The 20,584-nt window shown below is 45.2% G+C and overlaps 1 protein-coding gene across 1 annotated transcript in view; it reads right to left on the reverse strand.

The window, feature by feature from the left end:
* The window catches only part of LOC142566832 (nose resistant to fluoxetine protein 6-like), a 339,215-nt gene that overhangs the window by 107,203 nt on the left and 211,428 nt on the right, over positions 1-20,584 (reverse strand). Inside the window, exon 9 of the mRNA XM_075677724.1 lies at positions 7,450-7,615. Coding sequence (XP_075533839.1) covers positions 7,450-7,615 — 166 coding nt within the window. The remainder of the gene's footprint in view (positions 1-7,449; positions 7,616-20,584) is intronic.

The raw sequence follows: 20,584 nt of genomic DNA on the forward strand, positions 1-20,584 counted from the left end.
CTGCTTACGAAACACACCTCGGTATTCGACTTTGCGAAGCACGACGGCTCGCCATCAATTCCTGCGTCCAGAGCTCGTCACCGCATCAACACAGAAGCCGCCGAGCCAATCTGACAAAAGCCCTATCGTGTGTCCCCGTCAGAACGTAAGATCATCAGCGATCAAGTCCAAGGAATGCTATACAAAGACGTCATTCGAGAATAATCTAGTCCTTGGGCAGCCCCCGTGATATTGGTGAAGAAGAAAGACGGTACGTGGCGGTTCCGTGTTGATTACCGTCGCCTAAACGCCGTTAGTAAGAAAGATGTATATCTGCTCCCACGAATTGACGACGCCATCGACTGTCTCTTCGCAGCATCTTACTTTTCCTCTATTGATTTAAGGCCAGGTTACTGGCAAATTCCTATGCACAAGGACGGCAGGGAAAAGGCAGCATTTGTAACGCCCGACGGATTATTTGAGTTTAACGGGATGCCTTTCGGGTTGTGTAACGCACCCGCAACGTTCGAAAGGTTCATGGACGCGATATTACGCGGCCTAAAATGGAAAGTTTGTATGTGCTATTTAGACGACGTTGTGATCTTCGGGCGAACGTTTAGTGAGCACAACAAACGTTTAGACTTGGTCTTCAACTGTTTGGAGAAGGCGGGTCTTGTGCTCAATTAAAAAAAATGCTGTTTTGGGGAACCGCAAACTCTTGTTCTAGGATATCTGGTCGCTAAAGAAAGCATCCGACCAGATCCACAAAACACTGCGGCCGTAGGAGCATTTAAGGTACCCAACGCTGCCAAGCAGTTACGAAGTTTCTTGGGCTTGTGCTCTTACTTTCGCCGATTCATTCCCCGGTTTGCTGACATGTCTCATCCCCTTACACGGCCTCTCCAAAAAGGCGTTCCCTTTGAGTGAACTGCAGAATGTGACTCATCGTTTCGCCAACTGAAGTTCCTGCTGACGTCCCAACCAATTCTTCGCCTCTTTGATCCTTTATGCCCAACTAAGATTCACATCGACGCAGTGGCGTAGGCATCGGTGCTGTGCTAGTTCAGCGTGTTGGCGACAGCGAGCACGTGATCTCGAACGCTAGCCAGTCCTTGAGCCGCTCCGAGCGCAACTACACAATCACCGAACAAGAGTGTCTGGCGGTCGTCTTCGCAGTGCAACGGTTTCGTTCGTACCTCTACGGGCGCCCCTTCACTGTGATAACAGACCATCATTCGCTATGCTGGCTTGTGAATCTGCGGCATCCCTCAGGACGACTAGCGCGCTGGGCCCTCCGTCTACAGGAATACGATTTCGTTATTTGCTACAAATGTGGCCGGAGACATGCTGACGCTGATTGCCTCTCTCGGATGCCACTTCAAACAACTGAATGTGATGCGGACAACTTTGATGAATATATCGCTTTTGTGTCTCCGGAATTTCTGGATATGGGTGCCGTCATATCCGAGCAGCACAAGGACGAGAGCTTACAACCGCTCTTCGGGGCAGCACAGGAGTCACCTGCAGGCAGTCGCTTTCGCCTACGTGATGGTGGCGTGCTGTCTCTATGACCACCGGTGCACGCTACCGTTTAGTTGTCTCCAAGAACCTTTGCAACCAAGTATTATACGCCATGCACGATGATCCAACTTCCGGTCATCTTGGTTCCACTTGTACGCTCTACCGGGCTCAAGAACGTGTTAACTGGCCTAAGATGCGGAAGGATATAGAACAGGTGCGTCGGCAGCTGCTCTCAATGCCAGCGCTACAAGCGTCCGCCACAAGTGCCACACGGCCCGCTTCAACCAGTTCCCCCTTCTAGCGTCCTCTTTGAGCAAGTTGGTATAGATCTTCGGGGCCCTTTCCCGCGATCCTCCAAGGGAAATCGTTGGGTTATCGTTTGCGTAGATCACCTTACCCGCTATTGTGAGACCGCCGCGTTGCCATCGGCCACAGCTACAGAAGTTTCTATCTTCTTGCTGGTTCACGTCATACTCCGACATGGACCTCCTCGCATAGTAATCAGCGATCGTGGGCGACAGTTTACCGCGGACGTGGTTGAAGAAACCCTTCGTCTGTGTTCATAGCTTCCACCATTCTACGCCCTACCATCCACAAGCTAATGGCCTGGTCGAGCGCACAAACAGAGCGCTTGCCAATATGCTGTCCATGTACGTCGATTCAGAACACAAGAATTCGGACAGTATCTTGTCTTTCAGTACCTATGCCTTCAATACCGCGAGACACGAGACTACTGGTTACTCACCATTTTTCCTTCTTTATGGTCGTCCGCCGCGCTACACCCTCGACACCATATTTCGCTACTTCGCTCATGACAACGAATCGATTGATGAGATCCTCTGTCGAGCAGAAGAAGCGCGACGCCTCGCTAGGCTACGCACCCTAGCATCGCAGGACCGGTCCAAGATACGCTATGACGGCGTCACCGCCACGTTTACTTCGATCCTGGTGACCTTGTGTGGCTCTGGACGCCGTTAGGGAAGCGTGGCTTGTGCCAGAAGTTTCTCGCCCACTACGTCGACCCCTCCATTATTCTGGAGCGCCTCAGCGAAGTGAACTATCGCATTGCGCGTCTCACGAGCAGTGGACGACGCTCGGCCAAGGCTGAAGTGACACACGTCGCGCGTCTGAGGCGTAATAGCCCACGACATGGCTGACTCGCCCGGCGGGCTTCGTCTGCCAGCGGGGAAATGTCACGAGCTCTGTTATGGTCTATGGCTGCCGCGCAGAAAACGAGGTGGAAGAAGAAGAGAACGACGTGAGCCAAGCTGCCTCGGGACCGTTCAAAATGCGCCTGTCAACTGGATTCATCTGGTTCTCCATTAAACACCTCGTGTGTAACAATATTATTACGCAATTCCTATTAATCTATCCTACATGGTTTTGTAACTCAAGACCACCTGTGTTTAGGCAAATCGTGTATGGCGCCAAAAATTGGTTGGTGATGAGAGAGAGGCTGCACATAAACACGGCGTTATGTTGCTAATAGGGTGATCAGGTAACGTCACCGAGGTACTCGTTGCACGTGTTGGGATGGTAATGACATTCTTGCAATAAAGTAAATGCAGTAGGTTTCTGTATTCATAATTAACCATGTTGATAGTGTCTATATTGAAATCACCGACAATCACAATGGGCTCGGCGAGGCTTTTAGTTAAAGTGAACAAGATATTTTCATGTTTATCGAGAAAAAAGTTAGACTGCAGTATGGAGGTCAGTAAATAACACCTATGGTTACACAAACCTCATGTTTCACAAAGAGTCCCACCGTTTTATTCGAACTGCACGATAGTGAAGAGAAGCTCACAAATTAGTCATATTTTTCGACAAAAAAGCCACGCCTTCTCTAGGTTAGTCGGAGTCGCACGGGTTAGATATTGTCTCGTAGCCAAGAATGATTACATTTTCACTTTTTTAACCAAGTTCCGGTGATAGCTATTACAGTGATTGATTTTCGGTGCTGAGAGAAGTGTCACTACCTAGTTTAGGTTTTTATTCACACTGCGTATGCTACAATGGAAAAGAGAAAAATTGCAATTAAGTAAATTCTGATCAACTTCGGTTATACTGTAAGCCATCGCTACAATTAAAGCGATAAAAAACTAGGTATAATTGATGGAAGCATGTTAAGCAACCTTGGCAAGACCCTCTTCACAGGTTATGTGCAACATTTTAGAGTTCACGGCTTTTCGCATGAGGATCTTGCATCTGAAACCACTCGAAGTAAACTTCCATTGTTTCCCGAGCTTAAAGGGAATGACATTTCCAAGTAAGATTTTCTTTTCCATGCATAGGTGTTCATTTATGTATATTGGGTCACGTCCTTCAAGTCGAATCATTGAGGTATTGAGTCGCTCTTTTTGCAGCCTGTAGAAGATTGTCCCATGTGCTCCTGGAGAAAAATCTTACAACAATGTTAGAAGTTCCTGTACCTTTCATTGGTACTCTGTGTATAGTATCGATCTCTTCACATGTGAAGCGCAGATTTAGGCAAGCGGTAACCTTGTTGATTACGTGGTTGGGGTTTTGTACTTCTGTTTTCGGCACTCATTTTATCTCAACATTGATTCCTAGTGTATTGCTTTAGTTCTTTGAGTCGTATGTTTGTCTCCTTAAGCTGCTATGCAAGCCCCTGGCTCTCTCGTTGGCAATCAACGTTCCAACTTTTGACTTCCGTCAGCTCTTGCCTCAAGGATTTCCCTTCACTCTTTAACTGAAAGGAACTCTCACTGACGAAACTTACTGATGCTCTGACAGTTGAAAGTTCGGTCCTTACTTCAGTGCTTAACGAGTAGGCATTTCTAACATCAGTACTTTGCTAACTCCAAGTCCATCAGTAACGTACATGAATCTACGGGAACGTTGCCGCCACTCGGATAGCGAGTGGGTCCGTTTGAATGAGATTATATGCTTGTCACGAACGATGTACTGCGCTCATGAAAAGACGCGAGCACAGGGAGGAAAGCGAGGTCTAGTTTCGGTTTGAATGACTAATGCGTTTCTCGAGGTTGCTGGGGTCACTAAAGATAGCTGTAGCAACATAAAATAGATCTATGTACTGTTTGTTATTAGTATTTGAATATTATAAAGCAGAGCTTATTTCAGCAAAAATAAACATATTAATTTGCATTTCTGCCCTCGCAGTGCGGACGGTTGGAGCTGGTTTCTGTCGCGATTAATCTCAGCTTGTATTCACCTCGCACTTCTACGCGCACATGCTGCAGAGAGACAGTTGATGCACTTCAATGTCGCCGCGCTAGCGCTCTAGTGCGTAAAATACTGTTGCCTCCAACACAGGTACAACTAGAAAGCGTTGATAGAACGAGATAATTGTGGGATGATTGGCCGAAAGAAGGTGCCTTGTGAAGGCCAGGTTGCTCGTATTGACGCCCTTGTCATGAAAAGATTGAGCTTTTTACTCCTGGTGGCTCCTGAGCAGACATCGATGGAGTGCTGTAGCTCACATTGCCCACGCCATGGTGTCTGTCGCCTCTGCTTTGCGGTGTTGCGTAGAAAGAAGTAGAAGAAATAAATAAAAAATCAGAGCCATTCCACTCTGGGAAAGTGGATGACCAGCAGAGCTGTATATAACTATGAAGAAAATAAAATAAAACAGCAATACAATATTGCACAAGTATGCACCTTTGTATGTTTATTTGTATTGACGTTTATCTCGTGACCACAGTAATTATTGCTTTGCGGTCTCTATGATAGAAAGCCCAGGGCTCCATGACGACACTGGAGATGTTCTTAGCGAGCGTTAGGTACACGCACGACCAACGGCGCGTCGTGGGGACGTTCGTTTTGGTGTAGCATAGAATGCCGAACCTTCCTAAGCGAAACGCCGAGAAATCCTATCTGTTGGGGCGAGACACATGGACGTTAAGGTCACCCACAATGACGATGAGATTAGGGTCCACCGGGAGGATACGCCCAAATGTGTCGTTCATAAATTCTTCAACGTCCCTCTTTGACGCTCCCGGTTGAAGGTATACGGTAGAGACAACAATTCCGTGCCCAGTCTGTACGGCCCAGCCTCTACGGCCCAGCCTCGGCACATTCCACGGCGAAGCTCTCGCCCGTCATCAGTAAGGTATAGGCCGCAATGGCCACGCTGTCGTTCTTTGCGTAGGTCGCAACGCCACTCCATTTGGAATCGACGCACCTGTCGCACACGACGCCAGTGTACCCATATACCTGAAACAGGGCATCCGTCCAGGTCTCTTACAAGCACATGCTCTGAGCACGGCATCATGTATGATATTTATGGTGTGAAGGCGCAGTGACCTCACGTTCAACGACGCGAGCGCGAGTGAATGGGGCTAGAGGAGCCGAGCAGCGCACGCCTTGGTTACAGTAGGAAGATTGTGTATGTCGAAGCACCTAAACTCGTCCTGTAGGTCGCGATCTAAGTGTTCTATGGCATGGTGGAACGTGTGATCACCCTTGGCCATGGTAAGGTAGATACGATTAACTTCGGTGGAGCGGCTAAACGGCCCGTAGTGCACAGTAGCTTCCGTGGGTGCCTCCGGTTGTACTCGTGCACCACCTCAGAGTAGATGGCCCCCTGAAACTGGTGCATGGTGACCGCATTAGCTTGGGCCACCGGAAACTGCCTTCGTTGGCAGCAACTCAGTCCAGTTTTTCTTTCCAGGGTGAGGGTGAAGGTACGCAATTCGATAGGCACACCACCGTCCATGATCTTGATCGCCCGTCTCCGAGCAGCATGGGCGAGGAGCTTTGCTTTGATCTGAGCCAGACGGCCAGTATGCGGCAAATCTAATTTCCCTCAAACGCGCAGAGCATCGCGCGCATCACCTTCCCTGTAACCAATCTCTCGAAGTACACACCGACGGCAGCGAGTCCGTCTTTCACGTCGATGTTGAACGTAAAGGGCTTGCCCCGACCGAGAAGTATCGTATGGGTTCAGTCGCCTTCATGCGTCACACCGACCAGCTTGGCCTGTGCGCGAGCACACTCGCCGTTGGACCTGTATCCGAGGTACACGTCCACTGCTCTAGCCTCGCGTACGCCTCCCACACGCTGTAGGGCAGCGTCGGCGGCGTCGAACGCATTGACGTCCTTATTGAAGCATAAGAGCCGCACAGCACCGGGCGCGACGACAAAGGCTCGCTCGGTGCTGACGAACCGACTCTCAATGACGCGCACCTCTTCCGGTTTGAGGGCCCTCCCGTCTCCGATTTTTGTGAGCATTGCCGAGAACGATGAGTCCTTTTGACGCTCAACCTGCCGCAATGAGAAGTAGCAGAGATGATGCCTCTTTACCTCCGGCCTAAACACTTTGTTGCGACCGCATGCACGCCTAAAGACTTCGTTAGCACGAACCGGAGGCAGTTGCCGCCGATCGCCGCACATTACGATGTTCAGACGGCCGAACGGCTCGCCGTACTTGTACGTCATCTGCACGTCGTTCGCTTATAGAATCATACGCCAAACAGGCTCATACTCCCTTAAGCAATGGCTCATACCCCGGAAAACGAGGCCCACGTGATGATAGTTTTTTGCACACGCACATCACGAAGCGCTGAAAACTAGACTAAAACAGCTGCGCCGTAAAAAGTATGTTCATCTCTTCGGGAACAAGTTCCAACTGTTTGACACAGTGCTGTGACTTTATAACGTGACTGCTGCACCGAAGCCCAAGTGTTGTATTCTTGTGGCATGGCTCTGCCAATAAACAGTTCAAGATCCTTCTTGTTCCCTGCTACGACGTCTTTGTTTCCACCCCACGCTAATATGTATACTTGAACCAACTCTCCCAGCAACATATTCTCATCAGCAGTAATGAGCTACAGCCATCATATTTTAGTCATGCATTTTGGTCATCCTTTTACTGCTACTACGGAAAATTAATACATAAACAAATGCACCAGTGCCTAAATATTCCGGCAACAAAGTAATGAACCGAGCTTTAAGCACCTCACTCACCGCGTCATCGACGTGGAAGAAATTGGAGAATCCTCCAAGCACCGACCACCAGTGAAGCTCGCAGTTGCGTACTTCGGAATTCATCTTCGCTTTCCAAATGGGACCAGACCCGAACAACGGCTCCAGGAACAGAATAAGCATCACCAGCATGGCCAGAGGAATGAGCCTTGAAAAAGAAATTCATGTCAGCGCAATATTTTTCTTCCAGACTTGCTATCCGGCTAACTCAAAAATTGTAATGTTGCATTGAACAGTGTTATATAGAAAAAATACCTTTATTAATTTGTGAGCTGCGGAATCATTGAAAGCAGGACACATACACCTGCCTCAAACAAGTATAAACATGAGAATATCCACAGCTACTATTTCCATGTGATCTGGCTGAGTGTTTTTTTTATTTTCATTTATTTGGGCAAAACATATACAAGGTTTGCCCGCAAGGTAAGGCAAAAGGAGGGCGTAATCCTCCTGACTAAGGCCTTTACCTCGCTGGAGAAGCAGAAGTAGCAGTTTACTAATAAAACAAAGTACAACTAATAAAACAGAAAACATCAAACCTATTTACAGCAAAATTTTAAGCACACTGAAAGGTATCAACCGTTTGCCGATTAACAAGTAACTAAATAACTACAGCACTGCAAAAAATAAACACATTCTGGTATTAACAAAAGTTATACATTCAGAATAGAACATACATAACATTGCTATTGGCATTAAACAAAAGAAACTCCATTAACATTCGTTAAACACACTATGATCAGAAAATATTGTTTTGTATTGCATGCTTAAATTTGTGAATTGTTCTACAATTTATAGCTTCGTAAAAATGTTAGGGTACGTATTACGTAAACACATGGTTTGTATTCGATCGTTTGCGTGCCGTATTTTGTCCTTGGTTTCTTTATTACTATTGATGTGTGACGTAGGTTGTATCCTGTGTCTCTACTCAGGTAACGAGTTGAAAATAGTTCACTGTGGCTGGAGATCTCTTTAAATAGCCGTATGCCGATCTTTGTTTTGTAAGAGTCTCTAATATTAGGAATGTTGTAGCGCATCATTAGTATAGATCCTATGTATTTTTTTAGAAGTTCAGCAGCCGAACAGCTCGCCGTTGCAGTACTGCCAATTTTTCTATATCTGTTTTATTATCGTTTCCCCATGCTAAGAGGCAGTAGCTAAGATGCGAGCGCACAAATGAAAAGTACATTGTCTGAAAAACAAGACAGGCACAAGCGCATCGGATCCGTTGTAGCAAGCCAACAGATCGTGCAACCTTAGTGCGTGCCTTATTTATGTGCTCTGTCCAGCTTAGGTTTTTGTGAAATGCAACACCCACAAACGAATGGCTTGATACATGTTCAAGTTGGGATCCAGTGTAAACAAGTTTTACGTCGTAATCGGTTTGCTTATTCTTGGAATGTAAAATTGTAAATTTCGTTTTTTTTGCATTTAAATCAAGTTTATTTAGATAGAGCTACTCGCTAAGTTCTTGTAACCAATGGGTTGCGGTAACTTCTAGTTCGTGAAGGTCTGCTCCGGAAAAAAGGACATTAGTGTCATCAGCGTACAGTATGATTTCCTATGTCAGTGGAACGTTTGTTAGGTCATTTATGTAAACATTAAATAATAACTGCCCTAAAATGGAGCCTTGTGGTACCCCATATTTAATCATGCTCTTTTCAGAAGTATACCTTTAAAGGAAGTATACTGAAATCTAGATTTAAGGTAGTTGTGCATAAGTTCTAATGCTATGCCTTTAATGCTAATGCTAATGCTAATGCCATATATTTGGAGTTTCTCTAGTGATATATTATGTTTTATGCTATCAAAGGCCTTGCGAAAGTCTTGGAATATACCAAAGGCAAAATATTTTTCTTCGATGTTATTTATAATCGTATCTCGGACTCTTATTAAGGCCATTTCGGTCGATTTATTCTTCTTAAAACCATATTGCTTATCCCAGATAACGCCTTTATTCAGAAAAACACTATTTAGACGCTTAAGTATAATACGTTCATCCACTTTGGAAAATACCGGCAATACAGAAATTGGTCTATAATTCTTCAAGTCATTGTGTTTCCCACCCTTAAAGATTACAGCGACACGAGCTATCTTCATTTTCTTAGGAAAAATTCTACTGGATAATATACTGTTACAAATGTGTACCATGGGTCACAGATTATGTGCGCAACTGCTTTAATAGGCTGGACTTTTATGTCATCCTCGCCAGAAGCGGATTTGTTACTCAAGGAATTAAGAACAGAAAAAATCTCAGCTTCATGCACAGGCGCAAGAAATATGGTCTCGTTGACGCGATGTTTTATATAAGTTCGAATATTAAGTTCAATGCAAAAAGCAGATGTAGAAGCTGAAGCACTGACATTAACATAATGATTATTACATAAATTAGCTGCAACGTTACCACAGTACTTATCTCCATTTACAACAATTTCGTGTGGCACATTCGGTGAAGGTGACCCTACTTGCTCGCGGTATACCCTATTAGCTCGCGGCAATTTAGCTTTCTTGAGATCGCTGCTCAGCTTGTTTCTAACTTGTTTAAACCCTTTAAGCATGTCAGGGTCGCGAGACTTTAAGAAGTTATTGAATAATTTGTCTTTGTGTTGTATGCGTTTGTATAGTTCTTGATTTACCCATTCCTTTTTAGCTTTTTTTTATGCTTGACCACAGGGACGAAAGGAAATGCTACATTCTATATTTGTTTCAATTCGGACACAAATATATCTTATGATGCCGTAGGATATTCTTCAGCGTGTGGCGACACACTCCGCGCATATTTCTGCGCACCCTCCGTCTTCTTATCATCCGGCCCAGCATAACACAGCTGCACGCTGGACTGCATGGTCGATAAAACATAGCGCCACCGCCACGTCACCCGAGGTATGCGTCACCGACGGTGGCTATAAAAAACAGGCTGCCTGGCTGAGAAAGACCGCTTTCTACCTTCCGCTACTAGGACGAACGTAGCGTTGGTATGCCCGTCCGCTGCCATCGTTAGTCCAATAAAGAATCGTTACGTTTTTATGTTGGGATTCGTCCTTCGGCAGACATGACATCCCACAAGCGTAAACATCAGACCAATTTACATTGGAAAGTAAAGTTTGAAATACCTCTGTAGTGTGATTATTTATTACCCGCTTGAAGTAATGTTTGTTATCTGTGCGCACACGAAATGGCAATGTGGCAAAAAACGGCAGATGATCACTTATGCCCGAACTGAGCACTCCAGGACATGTCTCAGCTTTTGCGATAGAAGTAAAACATAAGTTAATCAATGTTCGTGAGTTCAAAGTTATCCGCGTAGGAAGTTCAATAAGGTTTTCACAGCCATTGGCTAGCATAGTTTTGATAAGTTCGATCATTTCATTATTTTTTGAAAGTAAGTCAACGTTGAAGTTGGGAATCGCCACTGGCTGGCACAAACACGACACCAATACCAGTGGTCGTTTGATGTGTGGTGCAGTATTTTTGATGGCAAAGTCATCGGACCTATCTTTTTCGACAACTCACTAACGATACAACGCTATGTCAACGACATCCTCGAGGGCCCCTTGAACGACGTCTGTTGCAACGTTCCATTTGCGCATCTTCGGAACATCTGGTTTGAACACGATGGTGCTCCTGCGCATAGTAGTGGTTCGAGCGTGGCTCGACATGCTTTTCCTGGACAGTGTATTGGCCGGCACAGGCCTGTACCCTGGCCTGCAAGGTCGCCGGACATGACACCGCTGGACTTCTTGTGTGGCTACGTAAAAGATCGCGTGTATCGCAGCGAAACTACCACACCAGACGCCCTAAAGGCAAAAACAAGCAGAATCCACCGCGAGATTCCAACGTCGTTGGCCAAAGATGCAGCCTCACAAGTGCTGGAAAGAAGAAAGTACTGTATTGCTTCAGACGGCGAGCTGTTCGAGCACGTGCTATAAGTGGCAGTAGCAAATAACCGCTCAAAACTTGTTTAAAACGTGACTGTTTAGCGCACCTTCATGATCATCCCTTCATAAAAAAAGCTTGCGACAAAGAAATAGGCAAACAACTGCTTTGTTTTGCCGTTTTTCTGGAGTTAAAGAGACAGAAAGGATAAGTGACTAAACCAGTTGTACCTTTGGATGTTTTTTTTTTGTGGGCCGCTGAGACACCTTACATTCATAGTAAGCTTCGTTACAGCGCAACACAAGACGAGGATAAAAGAAGGTATACAACGACGACACGGTGCTGACTCTGAACTGATATTTTATTGAAGATATCTCTAACATATAGCCAGTTGATAACCATGACATGCAAAGACACAGAGATACATGGAGGCAACTGTTACCAACTGACGCAAAATCAAAATTGTCATAGGCAATGCAGTTCCTTGCCATGAAGAGTGATAGACGGTTCGCCTTATACGTTCCTTGTCCCTAATTTTGATATTGTAAGCCTCGGCGATTTCCCTTGTCAATTGGCTCGCGTGTTGAGAAATGACAGTTATTTTTTGAATAGAAGCGTCAACTGCACGACTTATAGTGCTCCGGGAAATGAAGTGGTACAACCCCTTGACGAGGTAGCGCATGATCCCCAAGTGGAACATTCACGCAGCGCTTCGTTTGTGTCACGTGCTCTCTACCACAAGTCAATGGAATTGCATACACAAGCTGCTTAGCACAAGTGATGTACCTGTTCACAAGTTTCACAGTGCACTTTCCCTTTACTTGCTTATCCTTCAGCAAATTATCAACTAACGGGCATATGACCTATCTTATGTTTCGCAGAAAAACGAACGTCAATGCTGTACCTTGAACCAACGTTCATAAGCACATAAGCCAACTTGTGTAGATACGGTACTGCGGCATTTATTTTTTTTCTTCTAGTTTAGTTTTAATACCTTGACGCCGCGAACCATACTTTCACTCACAGATGAAAGTTCACGAAAGGCTTCTACTGAAATACCGACCCCATTGATGAAGGCTTCTTCATCATTGCACACACTATGTAGTCATTAACACAACACAACCTGGGCATGTGGAAGGGAGTAACGTAAGTTTTCCACATCTACGCTGAAGGGACACCGGATGTTCAACGAACTGTCTTCCAGGTACTTGCACACAGCATCCGATTTGGCTATCCGGAAAGGATAAACTACTAAGAGCACTAGATTCCTCGGTAGAAATCGCGATGCACTTAACGGCCAGCTGTCCTTTTCCGAGACTTTGGCCCGAAATGGCATGGTCATCCTTGTGCGATTTCACATGGAAGAAAACCTGTAAGTCCAGAATTTTTGCTTTCTTTACGCTGGCCACTAAATGTTACAAATTCATTCTTTCTAACTAAGACAGTGCTTGCTGCTTGACTTTCGCTGCCTTAACCTTTACACCTGTGAAATTTTACCGAATCGCATCCTGAGACTTTTGTGAATACACATCAGAATTCATGACAGCGAAGTACCTTTTTTGTCTGCTACTAGTACATGTTAATTCTTTTCACAGAGAAAATGAACTAAGGGCCTAAGCACGTCCTTGCCACCCCTCCCTCTTTCTGTGCTAGCAATGGCCTCGACACACCCCGAAACACACCTAGAACGTTCGTGCTCTTTGGAACACCTCGTTCGCACACCCAGCTGTGGCCACCTTCTCCAAGGGGTTCAGGTGAGTTTCGATGCAGTACTTCAGGCCTTACGTTATTTTGCGGTATTTCTTTATTGAAATAAACTCCTGAGCAGCTCTTTTATGTTCTTCCTAGAGCGGCCTTTTTTTCTTTTTCATGCCCTTTTGCACAATGTTCTTTTTCAAACATTGGTTGAATTTCTTTTGTAGTTATGTTTCATGATACGTGAAGGGGAAAGCTATCTCGAGTGCCTCACAATCTAGCACAACATTCTTGCGTCCGCAGATGCTGACGCTTATCGCACCACGCTAGTTAGGCCGCGAAAGCTCTCGAGCTATCCTACATGACGAAGCATTGTGCGATACGGCGATAAACCAATGCAGCCGTACATCTCTCAAACGTTGCTTGGAGACGCTAGAGTAGCGGCGCGCGAGGGCGCATGTAGTTGATATATCGCGTATATCGTGCGCTTTTGTTTTTTTCTTGGAAAAAAAACAAACCAGGCACACTTCAGCACGAAATAAATGCTTGATTCGGAGGTTACTTAAGGTGCCCTAAATCTTTGTAACCGACATGTTTGCGATTCAAGCAATAACTATGAGGTTCACTAATTAGGAGCAATAAATTAATTAATAATACGTGATGAAAAAAATACTGGCTGTATGTACACACCACTGCCGCTACTATGGAGTCGGTACGATTTCTCTAGAGCTCTTGTGTTTTTAAAAAATCTTGGTCCAAATTAACTGGGACACCCGAATAACAGGTTTAGGGCAGTGTGGGAACCAACTCATTCTTTACCTACATTCATTCGAACCACGTGTGGGATCTACATGAACCTTGCTTTGTGCTACCGACATTATAAATATACATAAGATGATGGCGCTATTTGGCCTTTTCAGGCAGAACATTTGAAGAGGAGGACATTGAGACACGATAAATACAAGTATGTAAATAGCTAACTATTACGTACAATTACGTATAACCTCCTATATGAATACAACGACCAAACCTCGGCCCTTAGTCCCCAACAGCTGCAAAGCAACTGACCACGGCGGCGTTCAGACCTGTGCCGCAGCAGAGGGTGCGAAGAATCTCTTGGTCCGGACAGGCCGCCATTGTAATCTGAACCTGGCACAGTTTAACGCTAGAACGTTGCCTAGTGAGGCGAGTCTAAAAGTGCTATTGGAGGAATTAGTGGGCAGTAAATGAGATACAATAGGGCTCAGTGAGGTTAGGAGGACGAAAGAAGCATATACAGTATTAAAAAGCGGGCACGTCCTGTGCTACCGGGGCTTAGCGGAGAGACAAGAACTAGGAGTCGGATTCCTGATTAATAAGAATATAGCTGGTAACATACGGGAATTCTATAGCATTAACGAGAGGGTGGCAGGTCTTGTTGTGAAACTTAATAAGAGGTACAAAATGAAGGTTGTACAGGTCTATGCCCCTACATCCAGTCATGATGACCAGGAAGTCGAAAGCTTCTATGAAGACGTGGAATCTGCGATGGGTAAAGTCAAAACAAAATACACTATACTGATGGGCGACTTCATTGCCAGGGTAGGCAAGAAGCAGGCTGGACACAAGTCAGTGGGGGAATATGGCATAGGCCTAGGAATAGCAGGGGAGCAGGGGCGTAGACAGGGGGGGGGGGAGGGCTTATGGGGCTTCAGCCCCCCCCTCCCGAAATGTTTTTGTGCTGTCCACGCACCGCCGACCAAAGCAACCCCCGGCGCCGGAAATCATTCCGCATTTTGTCTAGAATGTCTTTTTTACGCTTGAAAAAACATTTCAGCGCGAACATTGTGAACTCCGGCGTGATTTCTCGACAACATCCATGCACCTAAAGTCACATTACACAAGCAGCCCCCTCCGAGCACAAAGTTTCGAGGGCGTCTTCATTGCGAACGGGCTCGCTGCAGCATCTCGCGGAGGCCGCGGAACGTACGGAGCGCATGGATGTCAATTCCGAAACTTTATGGGTATAAAGTTCTCATAAACCTTTGATGTGAAAGGTGCATTGGCATTTCCAAAGCTGTACCTTCGATTTTCATTTGCGGAGCTTTGCTGGTTTAATGCTGTTATAAACATTTGACGCCAAAGGTGTATTGACTTTTCTAAAGTGGTACATAGGAACATACAACTAGGCAAGCCAAATCAACGCACTATCAGACAAGTTGACAAAGCACGCAGCGAGGTCCGATGAGACGAAGCGTGGTGGTGGTTCATTTGTGCCGCCATGTCATTTTTTTTCACCTACTCCAAAGCATCCATGTCAAGACACTAAAGCCAGCAAAGGTAGCTACGTTCTTAATTATTTTTTCTGCTTTGAATTTTATTCACGAGGACACATTGAGCCTCCAATTTTTTTTGTTCTCGCTACCCGGTCCGCGGGCTGCCAGAGCCAACCAGAGCGCATGCGTTTTTCTCGTGTGGCCCCGACCACCGCTCGGCGCACTTCGGTGCGCGTTCGGTTTTTTCTGGCGCAGTGTATTTTCGCCTAGCGGAGTTTTGGACGCTTTCTGGCTAGCAGAAGAGAACAAGAAACAATGGTCGCTCGCCGCCCTCACTGTGGGGACTGGATGGATTGCACCGCGTTCGCTTGAGAGCAATATCTCCGGAAAATCTTGTCTAGCCGCTGTAGGATACCGAGTAGTATGTGTATGGTTCTCGGTGGACCGATTGTCTCACGTTTTCTTCGATATTCCTTCGGTAGCCACATTAAGGGCCCAAAGTAGGCATTCGATTGTGGCCAAGATACTTTTTTGTGGTTCTTTTGTTTCATTTCGGTGCCGCCGCCCCACAAAAAGAAAAAGAAGGCATTGTTGTGGTGCAGGGGATTGTCGCATGGTGAAAGTTCGATTTTGTTACCACTTCCTTTCTGGAAATGAAAGCAATGGGCCACAGGACACTTCACTTGCCGAATACTCTTATTATTATTATTCCGATAGCAATTATGCGGACACTACCGGCGCGTTCCTGCCGTCGCCGTCGCCCTCACCTTCCGTATATAGTCCAATGGTGATAACATCGGGGCCGCGCGACGCATGCTGTATGTACGAGGGAAAGCGTAGGGGGGCGGGTGTTATGGGTGGACCGACGATGGTGGCTCAGTCTTTTGTGCGCAAAGGAGAAAAGCGGGGAGGAAGCGTGCCGCCTTCCGTCGCGGGCGGTATATATCGGGGGGAGTGGATGGAATGGGGGCGGGATCTAGGATTCCGTGAATCTGTGATTGCGCAACATGTTTATTTGCCTTATTTGCTCCATCGCATACAGTGACATTTTCTTAGATACGTACATTTATTGGAGACTTTACGTATATCTAAATATTTTCTTGCGAGGATTTGTGTACACGTGCAGCGAACTTTGTTTCCAGTGACACTTTTTCCCCTTTACCAATCTGTATCTTCGCATTCATATATTCCATTGTATCTTAGCATTTCTGATGTACGAGGGCGAGTCAAATAAAAGTGAGTCTACCCACCCCGCGCAATAATGGTTCAGTTCATTATCTGGAAAACATGCGCGTAGCACACAGGCATCTCTCATTTACAAAAGTGACACGCAGGTATGAGGATAAATGTTCTGTAATGCTCTCATACACTTGGTTGAACATGGTTGCGTGACGTAATATACGCTCTAGAAGTTTAGCAGCGTGGTGCCGTGAGGTTTATGACAGCTGCAGGTACTTCCTAAAAAGAAATTAGTCGTCGTATAGCTGCCGTGTACCTAGAACATTGCATGTCATTGGCCACTGTGAAGAGTTGGAGCAAACGGCTCAAAGAAGGACGTGAAAGTTGCAAAGACGTTCAAAGACAGGGCCAAAGCCACCGTGCAATCACCCCCAACAAAATTGCAAAGGTTGATGAGCTAATGAGCTCAGACAAGAATGGACGATAGGCATCGATGAACCGGCCGAGCGTGTGAAGATCAGTCACGGTTCCGTTCACGCCATAATTCATGAAAATTTCGATTATCGGCTCTTGCGTGCGCAATGGGATGCCCAAGATTTTGAACCACCGCCAGAAGACGGAGAATTCGGTGATGCCTTGACTCATCTGATCCGGTATCACAATGAGGGTGACGACTTCTTGTCTGCAATTGTGATTGACGATGAACCATGGTGCCACTACTACGAGCCTGAAACACGACGGCAAAGCTTACAGTGGAAACATTCGAATTCACCACCCTCAAAAAAGCAAAGGCAGTCATTTCCGCCGGAAAGGTGTTGACTTCTTTTTCGATCATCAGAGGCCATTACTGCTAGAATTTGCTAAATCTTGAGAGTCTATCAACTCTTTCCGATATTGTGAAATGCGGGATGGGCTACGTGTCGCAATCAAGTACAAACGACGTGCAAAACTGACTAATGGGGTCATCTTGTTCCACGGCAATGCCCGTCTCCACGTCGCTGTTGCGGTTAATATAAAACTGGCGAAGTTCATGTGGGAAACAGTGCAATTTCCGCCATGCAGCTCGCGTCTGTGGCCTTGCGACTTCGACATTTTGGGGCAAGTGAAGAAAACAGCTCAAGGGAACCAGATTCTTGTCAGATGATGACGTGAGTCAGTTGCAGACTTGTTGGAGCAGCAACCCAAGGAGTCTTATGAGACGCGAATCACGCTGATCGCTCATAGAGACTACTTTTAAATAAAGTACTCCATTTGTCCTATATTCGCATTGGATCATTTTCATTTAACTCGCCCTCGTATATTTTGCTGAACTCCTGCTTTTTTATACGCGCTCTTTGTTGTGACTACAATTTCAGTGCAATTACTCATGATGGAGGACCTTTGACAGCTGCTCCTACGTAATACATTGGTGCGAATGAGAGCGTCATTGAGATTTTTCACTGGCCGTTGCATGTGTGCAAGAATGTAAACAAGGTTCTTGAATGACAAAGTTTCATTAACATATTTGTCCTCAACTTGTTCATTTCATGGGCTTTACATTTTTCATATCAGCGGCATGCAGTGGTTTGCTGGTTTCGAACTGATATATTTCAAAAGTTCGTGTGATATTTTCTTTACTTACCAAATAGACAAAAACAGGGAAGCATTGATATCAGTTACTTTAGGTAGAATTTTTGGCACGCAAGAGTATATTCTTTTATTTTAGGAAACTAATCATTTTACTTGTTTTGACAGTGCGTACCGTTCAAGAATTCGTTTGCAGCATCTTTGACAATGGCAATGCAGTTATTGTTCATGTATTTGATCCATCGACAAATTGTTTAAGAGGAATTAGCTCGGGCACAACTCCGACGCGATCTATTCAGATGCATGTAAAATGCAGGAACGCTTTTGTGAGAAAACCCCTGTATTCCTTTTATTGAAATTTGTTGCATTTGAGATATAAAGTTGAATTCTAGTGTCTGTTGGAAGTGGAATTCGGATTTAGGGCCTGAAGCTTGTTTAAAATATTTTGAAAAATTCGAAATTTCGAAAAAGATAGAAGCAAGATGTTTACATAACTAATAGCTCTGCAACAAGAACAGATATCGCGGTTCTGTAAACGGCATCTACTATGACAGTCAAAGCTGACAAATTTGGTATGTCAGTTTGTATCTTACGGGAATTGGTTACGTTGTGTACAATGGTTCTGCAAAAGCCGTATTTCCATAATACTGAATTCTTTGAGATTCATGTGTAAGATATCAATTTGTGGAGATGTACTATTAGGTGCAATTCACAGAATTGTGATATCATTTTTATTGTTCAGTTAAAGAGTTTTAAACTTGATAGTTTCATTTCTAAAAATTTCCTATGTTCGCCCATTTTTAATAAATAATTGACAATCTAAATGAAAAATGCGAAACCAACAGTCATTAGAATTGAAGCTTTTCTTTTCAATGCAACAAACCTCGTCAAATTTAGTGCAGTGGTTGCCGAGAAAAACGAATTCTCCTTCTACATGTATTTTCATAGGAGCACCCGAACTAAACAATTCTCTTGAGGAGGAGGCCGAACTACAACGTGAGCCTACCCCCCCCCCCCCCCCCCTGAACGAAATTTCTGGCTACGCCAATGCACGGGAGAGTTATTGGTAGAGTTTTCAGAACAGAATAACCTGCAGATAATGAATACTTTCTTCCGCAAGTGGGATAGCCGAAAGTGGACGTGGAGGAGCCCGAATGGCAAGTCTAGAATTGAAATAGACTTTATATTCTGCACTAGCCGTGGCATCATACAAGATGTGGACATGTTCGGAAAGGTGAGCTGCAGTGACCATAGGATGGTAACAATTCGAATTAGCCTAGACTTGAGGAGGGAACGGAAGAAACTGGTGCATAAGAAGCCGATCAATGAGTTAGCGGTAAGAGGGAAAATAGAGGAATTCCAGATCAAGCTACAGAACAGGTATTCGGCTTTAACTCAGGAAGAAGACCTTAGTGTTGAAGATATGAACGACAATCTTATGGGCATCATTAAAGAGTGTGCAATAGAAGTCGGTGCTAACTCCGTTACACAGGATGCCCTACAGCTAGAATAGAATCCTACAGCTAGAATAGAACTGGCAGAACTTTACAAGTTAATGAACAAGCGTAAGACAGCTGTTATAAGGAAGTATAATGTGGATAGAATTGAACATGCTCTCAGGAACGGAGGAAGCCTAAAAGCAGTGAAGAAAAAGCTAGGAATTGGCAAGAATCAGATGTATGCTTTAAGAGACAAACCCGGCAATATCATTACTAATATGGATGAGATAGTTCATGTGGCTGAGGAGTTCTATAGAGATTTATACAGTACCAGTGGCACCCACGACGATAATGGAAGAGAGGATAGTCTAGAGGAGTTTGAAATCCCACAAGTAACGCCGGAAGAAGTAAAGAAAGCCTTGCGAGCTATGCAAAGGGGGAAGGCAGCTGGGGAGGATGAGGTAACAGCAGATTTGTTGAAGGATGATGGGCAGATTGTTCTAGAAAAACTGGCCTCCCTGTATACGCAATGCCTCATGACTTCGAGCGTACCGGCGTCTTGGAAGAACGCTAACGTAATCCTAATCCATAAGAAAGGGGACGCCAAAGACTTGAAAAATTATAGACCGATCAGCTTACTGTCAGTTGCCTACAAACTATTTATTAAGGTAATCGCAAATAGAATCAGGAACACCTTAGACTTCTGTCAAGCAAAGTACCAGGCAGGATTCCGTAAAGGCTACTCAACAGTAGACTATATTCAGACCATCAATCAGGCGTTAGAGAAATGTGGGGAATATAACCAACCCTTATATATAGCTTTCATTGATTATGACAAAACGTTTGATTCTTTCGAAACCTCAGCAGTCATGGAGGCATTACGGAACCAGGGTGTAGACGAGCCGTATGTAAAAATACTGAAAGATATCTATAGCGGCTCCACAGCCACCGTAGTCCTCCATAAATAAAGCAACTGAATCCCAATAAAGAAAGGCGTCAGGCAGGGAGATGCGATCTCTCCAATGCTGTTCACAGCGTGTTTACAGGAGGTATTCAGAGACTGGATTGGGAAGAACTGAGGATAAAAGGTAATGAAGAATACCTTAG

Source organism: Dermacentor variabilis, unplaced genomic scaffold, assembly GCF_050947875.1.
Source record: "Dermacentor variabilis isolate Ectoservices unplaced genomic scaffold, ASM5094787v1 scaffold_13, whole genome shotgun sequence".
Lineage (NCBI taxonomy): Eukaryota > Metazoa > Arthropoda > Arachnida > Ixodida > Ixodidae > Dermacentor > Dermacentor variabilis.